At 39.9% G+C, this 16119-nt stretch overlaps 1 protein-coding gene across 1 annotated transcript; it reads right to left on the reverse strand.

Annotated features, from left to right (window-relative positions):
- Nucleotides 1-14823: 14823 nt before the first annotated feature.
- Nucleotides 14824-15376, reverse strand: LOC132217029 (guanine nucleotide-binding protein G(I)/G(S)/G(O) subunit gamma-5-like). Its single transcript, XM_059666947.1, has one exon. The coding sequence runs from the start codon at nt 15333-15335 to the stop codon at nt 15087-15089; it is 249 nt and encodes an 82-aa protein (XP_059522930.1). The 5' UTR covers nt 15336-15376; the 3' UTR covers nt 14824-15086.
- Between the last annotated feature and the right edge of the window lie 743 nt (nt 15377-16119).

Consider the following 16119-nt stretch of genomic DNA (forward strand, 5'->3'; position numbering starts at 1 on the left):
CTCAAAATGGATCATAGCCCTAAATCTATAGGGTGTCCCAAAATTCACGCAAGATTTGAATTTTGCGTGAGCATTAACAACAACAAAAAATAAAAGCCGAATTTTACTTGGTTTATTGAATCAGATTCTAATATCTGTTGCCCTTTGATTTCAATCCCTTCAATGTGATAAGCATTACCAAATACCAATTATGGCCCAGGAGCAGGGACAATGAAGACCAATGTAGACCACAGCTTTGCATATGTGCCAGCAAAGCGGTGGAGGCCATTTACCCGATGTGCTATTCCATACATAACCCTATACTGTATACTTTATGAATCAATAAAAAAATTTACATTTTTTAATTATAAACCTGTGTTTTCTATCAAAATTACTTCTTGCGTGAATTTTGGGACACACTATATTGTTATGGGTTGGCTCAACGAGATAGACCACCGACTCAGACTTTAAATTTAAGAGCCTTTTATTAAGCCGGCCAGCTGACCACAGCGCCTAGCTCCCCCTCTGGGAGATTCGGAGCATGTGGCAAAGACCAAGGGTGCAGTATGATCTTTTATAGCAAATCAGTGTTAGGAAAAATCAACTACAAAGCATTCCATTAGAAGTTCATAAGCACAAAAGGGGGGTAAACAGAGTCACACCTGGCTGGAGCGTATCATAGCACATTGTTTTTCTATGACAATCTAGCAATTATCCTTCCATGGTTCCTAACCCTAATACAATCCTTCTTCACATCCTGACACAATTCCTCTCCATACGTCAGTCCCCCCTTTCCAGTACATTCAATTTCTTATGTCTCATTTCCTTCCCTTAGCATTCTTTAACATTTTGTAACCCTTCCATGCTGCAGTCCCTCACACTAGCATAATATAACACAAAATTATAAAACTCTGGAGAAAACCTGTGATCTTAGGTTTGTGAATAAGTTTTTATTTTTTATTATTTTTTAATCCTCACCTGAGGATATGTTTTTATTGATGAGAGAGAGAGAGAGAGAGAGAGAGAGAGAGAGAGAGAGAGAGAGAAAGAGAGAGAGAGAGAGAGAGAGAGAGAGAGAGAGAGAGATGTGCCTCCCCAACACACCCCGAAAGAGGATGGAAGCTGCAACTTAGGTATGTGCCTTGACCGGAAATGAACTGAAACCTTTTGGTGTACTGGTGGTCACACCAACCAACTGAGCCATCCGGCCAGGGCTGTGAATGAGTTTTTAGAAATAACACCAAAAGCATGATTTGGGGGGGGCGGGGAGTTAAACTTTATTAAAACTGAACTTTTGCTGCTGGAGTCCATTCATTGTCTTCACTAGCTGAGTTTAGACAGAGACCCCCAAAAGCTAGTAACCTTTGAAGTTCTAGCAAAGGTCAGAACTGCACCACCCAGTTAATTTAGGTAATAATAGTTGAAGCATCCCCACCTCAGTTCACTTAATTCCTTAGATACTTATGTAGATCCTTGTTGATTATTGTTAATCAGATACTCTGCCTACTCCCGGAAATCTACTGATGAGCTAATCAGATACTTTGTCTATTCCTGGAAATTGTTTGCTGATCTGTGTGTCATTGAAACCTCTTTACCCTAAGGGCTACTCCAGATCAATAAAAGATTGGAGCAGCCTGAGCAGTGGGGGAAGTCCTTCGGGACTTGCCGCCTGGTCCCCCAATATTGCAAAATTATCTCATGTCTTTTTCTCTCATTTGTTGTGCGGCTCCTCTTTCAGATACCGAACCATGCTCCACGCAGAACGAGGAGGGAGTCTTACTTGACATTTTGCTGTGTAAAAGACACTGCTAAGAGGAATGAAAAGACAAGCTATAGACTTGAAGAAAATATTTGCAAATATATATCTACATAATTATTTGTATACAGAATATATAAAGAACTTTTAAAATTGAACAATAAGAAAATAAACAAACCATTTGAAAAATGGGATAAAGCTTTGAGCACACACCTCACCAAAGAAAATATACAGATGACAAATAAGTGTATGAAAATATGCTCAACATAATTTGTCATTAGGGAATTGCAAATTAAAATGACAAATGAGATATCACTGTCTTAGTTTGGGCTGCTATCACAAATTATCATAAACTGCATAATGTAAACAACATTTATTTCTCACAGTTCTGGAGGCTTGTCAACAAAGCAAGATCAAGACAATTGGCAAATTCATTGTCTGGTGAACGGTTTGCTTCCTGGTTTTCAGGTGATCATCTTCTTGTTTCACCTTCACTGGTAAGAGCAGAGGGCAGAGGGAGGGGAAGCACACTCTTCTTATAAGGGCAATAATTCCATTCATGGCAGCTACTAATTAAGGTGATGTGTGTTGAAGCAACCAAAAAAAAACCCTTTTTATAGTGACTGAATTGGGAGATCTAAAAGACTGATGATGCCCCAGTCACCAGTTTCAAAGATTGAAGTAACCCTCATGACCTAATTACTACCCAAAGTCCCCTCCTCCTAATAGCATTACATTGGCTTTCAACATATGAATTTTGTGGGAAAATAAACATTCAGTTCATAACAAACCAACTATTAGAATTACTAAAATAAAATATATGTATAATATTAATTGCTGGTAAGGATAGAAAGTATCAGAAATGAATCTCATTTATTTCTAAAGGGAATGCAAAATAAGTACAGCTACTTTGAAAGAAAGTTTTGTAATTTCTTTTTTTAAAATATGTTTTTATTGATTTCAGAGAGGAAGGGAGAGGGAAAGAGAGATAGAAACATCAATGATGAGAGAGAATCACTGATTGGCCACCTTCTGCATGCCCCCCCACTGGGGATCGAGCCGGTAACCCAGGCATGTGCCCTTGACTGGAATAGAACCCGGGAACCTTCAGTCCGCAGGCCATGCTCTATCCATTGAGCCAAACCAGCTGGGTCAGTTTAGTAATTTCATATAGACCTAAACATAGTTGTACCATATGATCCAGCAATTAAATAGCAAGTCTTAAAGAAGTAATATGCACAAATGCAAATTGCTAAGTGAAAGAATGTAGTCTGGAAAGTCTATATGATCCATTTATATAAAATTCTGAAAAAAGCAAACAACAGAGAAATAAAACAGTTTACTGATTGCCAGAGGTTTAAGGATTTTGGAGAGTTGAATATGGTGAAGCATAGGAGAATATTTTAGATTGGTGAAACTATTCTGTATGTTACTATAGTAGTGGACACATGACACCTTGCATTTGCCCAAATCCATAGAACATCACAGCACAAATAGTGAATCTTAATGCATACATATTTTTTTTCTTCTTAATTTTTTTAAATTAAATCTTTATTGTTCAGATTATTACCGTTGTTCCTCTTTTTCCCCCCCATAGCTCCCCTCTACCCAGTTCCCACCCCACCCTCTGCCCTTATCCCCCCATCCCCCCGCCACTGTCCTCATTCATAGGTGTATGATTTTTTTCCAGTCTCTCCCACACCCCCTACACCCCTTTCCCCCAGAGAATTGTCAGTCCACTCCCTTTCTATGCCCCTGTTTATTCTGTTCATCAGATTATTTATTAACTTGATTTTTAGATTTACTTGCTGATAGATGTGTATTTGTTGTTCATAATTTATATCTTTACCTTTTTCTTCTTCTTTCTCTTCTTAAAGGATACCTTTCAGCATTTCATATAATCCTGGTTTGGTGGTGATGAACTCCTTTAGCTTTTCCTTATCTGTGAAGCTCTTTATCTGACCTTCAATTCTGAATGATAGCTTTGCTGGATAAAGTAATCTTAGTTGTAAGTTCTTGCTATTCATCACTTTGAATATTTCTTGCCACTCCCTTCTGGCCTGCATAATTTCTGTTGAGAAATCAGCTGACAATCCTATGGGTATGCCCTTGTAGGTAACTGACTGTCTTTCTCTTGCTGCTTTTAAGATTCTCTCTTTGTCTTTTGCTCTTGGCATTTTAATTATGATGTGTCTTGGTGTGGTCCTCTTTGGATTCCTTTTGTTTCGGGTTCTCTGTGCTTCCTGGACTTGTAAGTCTATTTCTTTCACCAGGTAGGGGAAGTTTTCTGTCATTATTTCTTCAAATAGGTTTTCAATATCTTGTTCTCTCTCTTCTTCTGGCACCCCCATGATTCGGATGTTGGTATGCTTGAAGTTGTCCCAGAGGCTCCTTACACTATCTTCATATTTTTGGATTCTTTTTGTTTTTCCAATTGGATGTTTTTTGCTTCTTCATATTTCAAATCTTTGACTTGATTCTTGCGATCCTCTAGTCTGCTGTTGGATTCTGTATAATATTCTTTATTTCAGTTAGTGTATGCTTAATTTCTAGTTGATCCTTTTTCATAACCTCGAGGGTCTCACTAGAGTTATCAAGGGTCTCATTAAATTTATTGGCAGTTTCTAGAAAATTCTTGAAAAACCTTATACCCATAGTTTTGAACTCTATACACAGTAGTTTGCTTTCCTCCATTTCTGTCATTTGTGACTTGTTTCTTTGTCTCCGCATTTTGGCTGCTTCCCTGTGTTGATAGAGTAGCTTTTGTGCTAGGTGTCCTATAGGGCCCAGTGGCTCAGCCTCCCCAATTACCTGAGGTTGACACTCTTGGTGCACACCTTTGTGGGCTGTGTGCACAGTCTTATTGTAGTTAAGCCTTGATTGTTGTAGGTATCACTGGGAGGAATTGACCTCCAGGCCAATTGGCTGTGAGAATCAGCTGTGTCTATGGTGGGAGAACTTCTGTGCTGGAGACACCCTTCTGGGGCAAGACTTGTTTCAGTGGGGCTTTGGTGCTCACTGAGTTTGCCCCCTGAGTGTGTCCCTTATGGATCTGAGGAGTTGAAATCTGGATGGTCCCACTCTGACCACTGGGTACACTGGCTCTTGGATCTCTAAGGAGGTGCTAATTTAGCCTCTGCCTGAGGCTACCCAGCAGGAGCTACAGAGAGATCTGCAGATTCCTCTTCTATGTTTGGGGTTTGGAGGTGCCCAGATGAGGCCCAGCTGTGAAGCAATGCAAGCTGCTGTGGGGCCTTGGGCCTTCTTTTGGATGTTCTGGGTCTCTCTGACCCCGCTGCTGTTTGTTAGGTAATTTTAGATTGCAAAGGGCCAGGCCATTCATATGCAAAAGCCTCTGTGCACAGCTTGGGTGGGGCGGGGTCTCAGTTGAAACAACAGGGTGGAGCAAACAGCTATGGCTGATCCTCAGTATCCTGTGGTAATCGCTGTAAGCACCTCTTAAAGAAAGCCACCCTCGAGTTCCGCCCGATTCCAGACAGTCCAGTTTCTCCCCCTATGAGTCTGGGTCCCCAGAGACTCACCTAGAACTGGAGTTCAGAGCAGTCAGGAGCTTGAGACTCCCTCCCGATTCAAAAAAGACAACCACATCCTCAGTTGTCAGCCTTTTTCGCGTGTGCCTCTGTACCTCTGCACTTTACTTCTGCACCTCCTCTGAGTCTCAGTGTGCTTTTCTCTTTCCTTGTAGTTGTAGAATTTCCACTCAGCCAGCCTTCCTGTGGTTCAGGATGATGTCCATTTTGTCTTTTAGTTGTATTTTTGAAGTGGTTGTGCAAGGCAGTAATTTCAGGTGTTTACCTATGCCACCATCTTGGTTTCTCTGCATACATATTTTTAAAAAATCAATTAAAAGGTTGATCCGAAAGATCCCAGGATGGAGGGAAGACCTGAGTAACTTTGGAAATGAATGAAACTGGAAGTCTAGAGACAAATGTATATCAACTCTGTACTCTAATAAAGTTGTTTAAAAGGTGTTTGGGTAAACAATTCTGAAACCACTGTACATGTGTTAGTATTGAACAAATAAATAAATGGATGGCAGACAGTAGAAGCCAGGTTTCTCTGTCTTGGAATAGGAGGTTCCAGAACAGTAAGGGGGGAAGGCTAGAATGAACTATGTATTACTAAATTAGAATCAGAGACATCAAAGAACTCATTATTAACTTAATATAATACATACACACAGAGATATATATAAATAATTATAGATATGTGTATAGACTTGGGTTAGTATATACAAACTAGAGGCCTGGTACATAAAATTTGTGCACGGGGGCAGGGGGGATCCCCTCAGTCCAGTCTGCACCCCCTCCAATCCAGGACCCCCTTGGGGGATGTCCAACTGCCGGTTTAGACCCAATCCCAGCCACCAGTTGGACATCCCTCTCACAATCCTGGACCACTGGCTCCTAATCGCTCACCTGCCTGCCTGCCTGGTCACCCCTTACTGCCCCCGCTTGTCAGCCTGATTGCCCCTCACTGCCTCTGTGTGCAAGCCTGATCACCCCTAACTGCCCCCCCCGCTGGCCTCGTTGCCCCTAACTGCCCCCTCCCCACCAGCCTGGTCACCCTTTACTGCCCCCCCCCGCCAGCCTGGTTGTCACCACCTTCCCCTTCTGCCAGCCTGATCACCCCTAATTGCCCCCCACCCGCTGGCCTGGTCACCCCCAACAGCACCACCCCCATGCTGGCCTGGTTGCTCCTAACTGCCCCACCCCCACCAGACTGGTTGCTTCTTACTGCCACACCTGCTGGCCTAGTCACCCCTCACTGCCCCCCCTGCCAGCCTAATTTCCCCAAACAGCCCTCTCTGCTGGCCTGGTCACCCCAATAGCACCCCCTTCCCAGCCTGGTCGCCTCTTACTGCCCCCCCTGGTGGCCTGGTCGCCCCCAACTGCCCCTCCACAAGCCAAGTTGCCCCACGCAGCCTGCTGTTCAGTTGTTTGGTCATCCCTCACTAACCCCCGCCATCCTGGTCATGGACAGTCATCTTGTGAGGGTGTGAGGGTTAATTTGCATATTACCTCGTTATTATATAGGATATAATTTCTAGCTCAATTTGCTGAGAGTGCCTGGAAGTAATGACATCCCAGGAAAAATGATCACTCCCTGTGCCTAGATCTTGGTTTCTAAACAATTCTATAGTGAAAGGAACCAGAGTTCCTTGGGAAAATGGCTGATTCCAGAGCTGGGCACGGGGTCTATAAGATCTGCCTGGAATATCTTATAGAACCAAAAAGGAAAGGAAGTGCTCAACAAATAAAATGATGGGGTTATGTCAAAGAGACACGGGAGCCAACTGAGAGAGTTCACAATGCCAAAGCTAGAGTAATTTAAGCAATAGATGATAGATAGATGATAGATAGATAGATAGATAGATAGATAGATAGATAGATAGACAGAAAACTATTCTGTATGTTACTATAGTAGTGGATACATGACACTGTGCATTTGCCCAAATCCATAGAACATCACAGCACAAATAGTGAATCTTAATACTTAGTATTATTCACTGAATTATAACCCAGGTATAAAATACATATTCATGAGTCCATCCTTAAAAAAATAAATGGTTGAAAAAATAAATAAATAAATAAATACATACATACATACATACATACATAAATAAATAAATAAATAAATAAAGAGTTGAATAAATAAATAAGGGGTAGAATCAAAAGCTCTCCCGATGGAAGGATTCTAAATCATCTGATGGCTCCCCTCTCCAGGAGGTAAAACATTCCCCATCCTTAGTGTCGGGGAATGTTTAAATTAAGACTAGCTATGCTAGTCTTCCTCCCAGGGGGTTAAAGTGACTGCAGTGAGAGACCTGGAAACACTCCCTCAGCTAGGTGTTCAAGGTTAGAATCAGTGATGTTATGTTGACAGCATGTACTTTTAATATGATATCTTAAGAGTGGCACTTAGTGTGGTCTTCCTCCCCTCCAAAATACAATCCCAGTCTAGCTAGGAAAAAACATTAAACAACCCCAACTTCAGGACATTCTATAAAATAACTGACCAGTATTCCTCAAAACTGTCAGGGACATCAAAAATAAGAAAACTCTGAGAAACTGTCACAGTCTTGAGGTGTAAAAAGATACAGGATGACTAAATGTAATATGGTATCCTGAATGGGAGAAGGACACTAAATACAAACTAAGGAATAAGGACTTTATTTAATAATAATGTATTAGTATTGGTTCATTAGTTATGACAAATGTTCCACAGTAATGCACGATGTTAACAAACGGGGAAGCTGTGCTCATTATTTGAGAACTCTGAACTACTTTGGTAACACTTTTGTAAATTTAAACTATTCTAAAACAAAAAGTTTATTCAAAACAAACTTTGATGTTATATAACAAGATACTGTGTACAAGAAACTTGCATGAGACCATTTAAATTACAAACTAACAAGTGAGGCCGGCCAGTGGTTGAGCATCAACCCATGAACCAGGAGGTCGAGGTTCAATTCCTGGTCAGGGCACAGGTCTGGGTTGCAAGCTCCATCCCCAGGAGGAGAAGTGCAGGAGGCAGCTGATTGATGATTCTCTCCCGTCATTCATATTCTCTCTCTCTCTCTTTCTCTCTCTCCTTCCCTCCCTTCCTCTTTGAAATCAATAAAAATATATTATTTAAAAAAAGAAGTAACAAGTGAAATGTGAGATTTATTATAAGGATGCTAGAGTGCCTTGAGGATCCCAATAGCAGAAAAGTGGCTGGACCTCAAGAATTTGGAACAAAGACCTTAAAACTCAATTAGGCCTCTACATCTCCCACCCTACTTCAACTCTAGTTCCTGAAATATAAGAAAAGAAAAAGTTTTCATAAAACCAAACTAAAGTAAAAAAAAAAAAAGCACAATGTGCTTTCTTGGATATTAAACACATGAATTAAATAATTCGATAGCTTGACTGAATAGTAGAAAGGAGACAGTGGAAGAGAAATTAAAGAATGGAAAAATCAAGCTTAGAGTTTCTCCCAAAACTCTGTACAGAAGAATTAAGATGTATAAGAAAGTGACATGTGAAAAGCACAACCAGAAATACTAATGTCTGTCTATTGGGAATTCTAGGAGGAGAAACCAATAATAAGGAAGAAGAGGGAATTTGAAAAAAAAAAAAAAAAAAAAAAAGAACATTTCTTAGAGGTGAAAAAGGACACAAATTTTCAAGTAAAATTTGTAGTGCTCTTTCTATTTCCCAGGCTTAGTTTAAGAATGTTACATGTAGCCGAAACCGGTTTGGCTCAGTGGATAGAGCGTCGGCCTGCGGACTGAAGGGTCCCAGGTTCGATTCCGGTCAAGGGCATGTACCTGGGTTGTGGGCACATCCCCAGTAGGAGATGTGCAGGAGGCGGCTGATCGATGCTTCTCTCCCATCGATGTTTCTGGCTCTCTATCTCTCTCTCCCTTCTTCTCTATAAAAAATCAATAAAATATATTTTAAAAAAAGAATGTTACATGTATTAATTATTCCTCATAATATGGTTGTAATTTGATTATCATGTGACAGACACAGAAGCACAAAGAGGTAAAGTAACTTGTCCAAAATCACAGAGCACTTATTGGAGGAGGCAGAATACAAACTTGCTCTTTGTTAATATGACTTTTTATTTTGAAATAATATCATAATACAGAAAAGTTGCAAGAATTGAACAAAGAAATCCTGTACACTCTTGTAGATTCTACAATTGGTAAGATTTACTCCATTTGCTTTATGATTCTATTTTTCTCTGAACAGTTGTAATTTCACTCAGAAAAGTCAGTCGATATAAAAGGCTCCTTTACTAAAAGCAAAAACATTTTCTTCCATAATCACAGTACAATAATCAAAATTAGGAAATTGACACTGATACTTTTTTAAACCAATCTTTTTTTATTGTCTAAAGTTTTACATATATCTCCTTTTTCCCCAATAGACATCCCCCCGCCAGCCATTCCCACCCTGGGCAAGCCCCCACCACCCCAGTATCTGTGTCCATTGGTCATGCTAATATGCATGCATACAAGTCCTTTGGTTGTTCTCTAACCCCCCTCCCTCCCCTACCATTTGTCTCTGGATCTATTCTTGTTTGTCAAATTACATTGATCATTATATCCCACATATGAGTGAGATCATGTGATACTTATCTTTCTCCGACTGGCTTATTTTACTTAGCATAATGCTCTCCAGTTCCATCCATGCTGTTGCAAATGGTAAAAGTTCCTTCTTTTTTATAGCGGCATAGTATTCCACTGTGTAGATGTACCAAAGTTTTTTAATCCACTTATCTGATGATGGGCACTTAGGCTGTTTCCAAATCTTAGCTATTGCAAATTGTGCCACTATGAACATAGGGGTGTATATATCATTTCTGATTGGTGTTTCTGGTTTCTTGGGATATATTCCTAGAAGTGGGATCACTGGGTCAAATGGGAGTTCCATTTGCAGTTTTTTGAGGAAACTCCATACTGTCTTCCATAGTGGCTGCACCAGTCTGCATTCCCACCAGCAGTGCATGAGGGTTCTTTTTTCTCCACATCCTTGCCACCACTTGTCGTTTGTTGCTTTGTTGAGGATTGCCATTCTGACAGGTGTGAGATGGTACCGCATTGTCATTTTGATTTGCATCTCTCAGATAATTAGTGACTTTGAGCATGTTTTCATATGCCTCTTGGCCTTCCTTCTGTCTTCTTTCGAAAAGTATCTATTTAGGTCTGTTGCCCATTTTTTTATTGGATCATTTATCTTCCTTTTATTAAGTTGTATGAGTTCCCTATAAATGTTGAAGATTAAATCTTTATCAATGATAACATTTGCAAATATGTTCTCCCATACAGTGGGCTTTCTTGTTGTTTTGTTGATGGTTTCCTCTGCTGTTCAAAAGCTTTTTATTTTGATGTAGTCCCATTTGCTTATTTTCTCTTTAGTTTCCATTGCCCTAGGAGTGGTATCGGTGAAGAAATTGCTTCCGCATATGTCTGAGATTTCACTGCCTGTGGATTCCTCTAATATTTTTATGGTTTCCTGTCTTATGGTTTAGTCCTTTATCCATTTTGAGTTTATTTTTGTGTATGGTGTAAGTTGGTGGTCTAGTTTCTTTTTTTTGCATGTGTCTGTCCAATTTTCCCAACACCATTTATTGAAGAGACTGTATTGACTCCATTGTATGTTCATGCCTACTTTGTCAAATATTAATTGAGCATAGTAGTTTGGGTCGACTTCTGGGCTCTCTATTCTATTCCATTGATCTATATGTCTGTTCTTGTGCCAGTACCAGGCTGTTTTGAAAACAGTGGCTTTATAATACAGCTTGATATCTGGTATTGAGATCCCACCTACTTTGTTCTTCTTTCTGAGGATTGATGCAGCTATTCGGGGTCTTTTTTATTCCAGATGAATTTTTGGAGAGTTCTTTCTAGGTCTGTGAAATATGCCATTGGAATTTTAATGGGGAGTGCATTGAATCTATAGATTGCTTTGGGTATTATGGACATTTTGATTATGTTGATTCTACCAATCCATGAACATGGGTATGATCTTTCATCTGTTTATGTCTTCCTCTATCTCTTTTTTCAGTGTCCTGTAGTTTTCTGCATATAGGTTTTTTACCTCCTTAGTTAAGTTTATTCCTAGGTATATTAATTTTTTTGGTGCAATGGTAAATGGGATTGCTTTTTTAGTCTCTCTTTCTGTAAGTTCACTATTGGTGTATAGAAATGCCATAGATTTCTTGGCGTTAATTTTGTATCCTGCTACATTGCCGAATTCGTTAATTAAGTTTAATAGGTTTTTGATGGAGTCTTTAGGGTTTTCTATGTACAATATCATGTCATCTGCAAATAAGGACAGTTTTACTTCTTCTTTTCCAATTTGGATACCTTCTTCTTGTCTAATCGCAATGGCTAATACTTCCAGTACTATGTTGAACAGGAGTGGTGAGAGGGGGCATCCCTGTCTTCTTCCTGTTCTTAGGGGAAATGGTTTTAGTTTTTTCCCATTGAGTATAATGTTGGCTGTGGGCCTGTCATATATGGCTTTTATTATGTTGAGGTATGATCCCTCTATTCCCACCTTGCTGAGAGTTTTTATCAAAAATGGGTGTTGGGTTTTGTCAAATGCTTTTTCTGCATCAATTGATATGACTATGTGGTTTTCATCTCTCAATTTGTTTATGTGATGTATCACGTTTATTGATTTGCAGATATTGTAGCATCCTTGTATCCCTGGGATAAATCCTATTTGGTCATGGTGTATGATCGTTCTGATGTACTGCTGGATGCGATTTGCTAGAATTTTGTTGAGGATTTTGGCATCTATGTTCATGAGGGATATTGGCCTGTAATTCTCTCATTGTGTTGTCTTTATCTGGTTTTGGTATTGGGGTGATGCTGGCTTCATAGAATGAGCTTGGAAGTGTGCCTGCCTCTTGAATATTTTGGAATAGTCTGAAGAGGATAGGTTTTAGTTCTTCCTTGAATGTTTGGTAAAACTCCCCTGTGAAGCAGTCTGGCCCCAGGCTTTTGTTTGTTGGAAGCTTTTTGATGACTGCTTCAATTTCTTCCATAGTTATGGGCCTATTGAGATTTTTAGATTCTTCCTGATTGAGTTTTGGAAGGTTGTATTTTTCTAGGAATATGTCCATTTCCTTCAGGTTGTCCATTTTGTTGAAATAGAGTTGTTCATAGTATTTTTTAACAATCCTTTGTATTTCTGTGGGGTCTGTTATTATTTCGCCTCTTTCATTTCTGATTTTGCTTATTTGGGTCCTCTCTCTTTGCTCCTTGCTGAGCCTGGCTAGAGGTTCATCAATCTTGTTTATCCTTTCAAAGAACCAGCTCATGGTTTTGGTGATCTTGTATTTTTTTTTTTTTTTTTTGGTCTCTATGTCGTTTATCTCTGCTCTGATCTTTATTATTCCCTTCCTTCTGCTTACACTGGGCTTTTCTTGTTGCTCTCTTTCTAACTCTTTGAATTGTAGGGTTAGGTAATTTATAACCATTGTTTTTTTGTTTTTTGCAGTAGACTTGTAGAGCTATGAACTTCCCTCTCAAGACTGCTTTCTCTGTGTCCCATAGATTTTGGATTGTTGTGCTTTCATTGTTGTTTGTTGCCATGATGTTTTTTATTTCTTCTTTGATCTCTTTGGTAACCCAGTCATTGTTTAATAGCATGCTATTTAGTCTCCATGTGTTTGGGTTTTTTATTGTTTTTATTGTAGTTGATTTCCAGTTTTATGCCATTGTGATCTGAGAAGATGCTTGATATGATTTCTATCTTCTTGATTTTGAAGAGACTTTGCCTGTGACCCAATATATGGTCTATCTTTGAAAATGACCCATGTGCACTTGAGAATAATGTATATTCTGAGGCTTTGGGGTGAAATGTTCTGAAGATGTTGATTAATTCAATCTGATCTAGTGAGTCATTTAGGATTGATGTTTCTTTGCTGATTTTTTGTATAGAAGATTTGTCCAATTGTGATAGTGGGGTGTTAAAGTCCCCTAATATGATTGTATTGTTGTCAATATCTTCCTTGATATCCTCCAGAACTTTTTTTATGTATTTGGGTGCTCCTGTATTGGGTGTGTATATGTTTACCAGAGTTATTTCTTCTTGTTGCATTGCTCCTTTTATTATTATGAAGTGGCCTTCCTTATCTCTTGTTATGTCCTTCACTTTGAGATATAATTTGTCAGATATAAGTATTTCTACCCCAGGTTTTTTTCATTTCAATTCGCCCGAAAAACCTCTGTCTATCCCTTCACCATCAGTCTGTGTGCATCTTTTTTTCTGAGGTGGGTTTCCTGTAGATAGCAGATATATGCGTCATGTTTACCTATCCACTCAGTTACCCTATGTCTTTTGATTGGGGCATTTAATCCATTTACATTTAAAGTTATTATTGATAGGTAGTTTTTTGTCACTATTTTTATTCTTTACCCCTGTTTTCCTTCTTTGTTTCCTATTTCTTCATTTTACAGCAGACCCTTTAACATTTCTTGCATTGCTGGTTTGGTGGTAATAAACTCCCTTAGTCCTTTTTTGTCTGTAAAGCTCAATTTTGATTGATAGCCTTGCTGGGTACAGTATTCTTGGATTCAGACCCTTCCTTTGCACGACTTTGTATATTTCATTCCATTCCCTTCTGTCCTAATGTGTTTCTGTTGAGAAATCAGTCGATAGTCTGATGGGAGATCCCTTGTAGGTAACTTTCTGTCTCTCTCTGGAAGCCTTTAAGATTCTTACTTTGTTGTTGGTCTTTGCCAGTTTAATTATAATGTGCCTTATTGTCAATCTTTTGGGGTTCATTTTGTTTGGATTTGTGTGAATTTTTTCTTCCCTATTTCAGGGAAGTTTTCTGTCATTATTTCTTCAAACAGGTTTTCTATTCCTTGCTCAGTTTCCTCTCCTTCTGGCACCGCTATTATGTGGATGTTGTTTCATTTCATGTTGTCCCAAAGTTCTCTTAGGCTCTCCTCCTGCTTTTTAATTTTTTTTTTCTAGAAGCTGCTCTGCTTGGGTTTTTTTTCCTACCTTGTCTTCTAGCTCACTGATGCGGTCCTCTGCTTCTTATAGTCCAGTGATCATCAAACTGCGGCTCATGAGCCACATGCGGCTCTTTGGCCCCTTGAGTGTGGCTCTTCCACAAAATACCACGTGTGTGCACACACGTACAGTGCAAAGTTGACTTAAAATTTAAGTAAAGCTTATTAAGTTCATTTTAGGGAATGTTGTGGAGTGAAAGAAGATGTGGTGTTGAGGATTGAGAAAGGTATGTTGAGATGGTTTGGACATATAGAGAGGATGAACAAAAGGAGATAGACAAAACAAGTATACAATATGAGTGTGGATGGGAAAGTTGGAAGGGGTCGACCTCAGCGAACATACCTCAATCAGTTGAGGATGTTTTTAGCAAAGGCCAGCTTAGGAGTACCCTAATTAAGTTAATAACAATGTACCTATCTATATAGTTTAAGTTTAAAAAATTTGGCTCTCAAAAGAAATTTCAATTGTTGTACTGTTGATATTTGGCTCTGTTGACTAATGAGTTTGCCGGCCACTGCTCTAGTCTACTGTTGATGCTTTGTATTGAGTTTTTCTTTTTCTTTTTATACTAAGTATTTTATTTGTATGCTGCTGCCAGTGTATATAAAATAATCATTCTTGTGAAATATAAATTCATGAAAATTCATAGAGGTACATGTTAAGGACTGACAAAAGCAGAAGTTTGTAGAGTATGGCACATGTTATAGGATAAGCTTTTTGTACAGGCTTCAATTTTGGCTCTCTTTGAATATTCGCTGGTTCAAGAAAAGTGGTTTAGAACACCTTCAAAATTCATTTTACTACAAAAAGGAACAAACTATCTGGGATCTGAAGGGATTGGTACTTGAAGATACTCCAGTCAACAGGGGGTCATGTTGAGCATTCTGCAGACAGAATTGTTTCAAATCTGCAGCAGCCTGGGAAACCTTCACGTGGTTGAGCCCAGCCTCCAGCTGGAGCTGTTGAACCACTTTCTTCATAGCGGTGATGCTGGAGGAACCAGACATGGTGCACACGAGTGCTGGGCAGATTGGTCGGTAGCGGGTCATGTGTCCGTGGGGGCCAGACGGTGGGGCAGTAACGCTAGGGGTGGAGCCTGTATTGAGTTCTTTATAGCAGTGATGCCATTTTTCATTTCTTCTTGGTTCTTCTTCATTTCCTCTTGGTTCTTACACATATTGTTGAATTTGTCTTCCATTCTTTTCATCCACCTTATGACCATTTCTCTGAATTCTTTCTCTGACAGGTTGCTTGCCTCCATTTTGTTTACTTCCTTTTCTGGTGATGAATGCTTTTCTTTCATATGCAGGCTGTTTCTTTGTTTCCCCATGATCTCTCTTCTCTGGGTGTCTGGTTATGCAGTTCTCTCTCTCCTTTCTGTGAGGAGGTGCAGAGTTCCTCCGAATCTGCATGCTCACACCACTTGGGGACCAGTGTTCCCGGGTTCGCAACTGTTTGCTAGGTGCCGTTGTTGTAGATTCCCAACAACATTTTCAGGCTTCCGACAACATCCACTCTCCCCTTAAAGATGGTGTGGTCTCCGTGTCAGAGCCGGTCGCTCCAGGAGGGATCCCAGCAGCAGTGGAGGCTGCCTGGTCAGGGGAACCCCATCCAGCAATCCCCCACTGTCCCCTGGAGTATAGCTGTCCCTCAACTCGCAAACAAACACTCCCCGTGCGACCACACACTCTCCCTTCATTCTCTAACTCACGTACTATCTTGCAGTCTGCCTTCCCATTGGCAGCCATCTTCCTTCCCTCCTGTATTCCTTTGCCCATTTTTTTACTGGATTGTTTGTCTCCCTGGTGTTGAGTTGTATAAATTCTTTTGGAG

The sequence above is a fragment of the Myotis daubentonii genome, chromosome 15 (genome assembly GCF_963259705.1).
Source record: "Myotis daubentonii chromosome 15, mMyoDau2.1, whole genome shotgun sequence".
NCBI lineage: Eukaryota > Metazoa > Chordata > Mammalia > Chiroptera > Vespertilionidae > Myotis > Myotis daubentonii.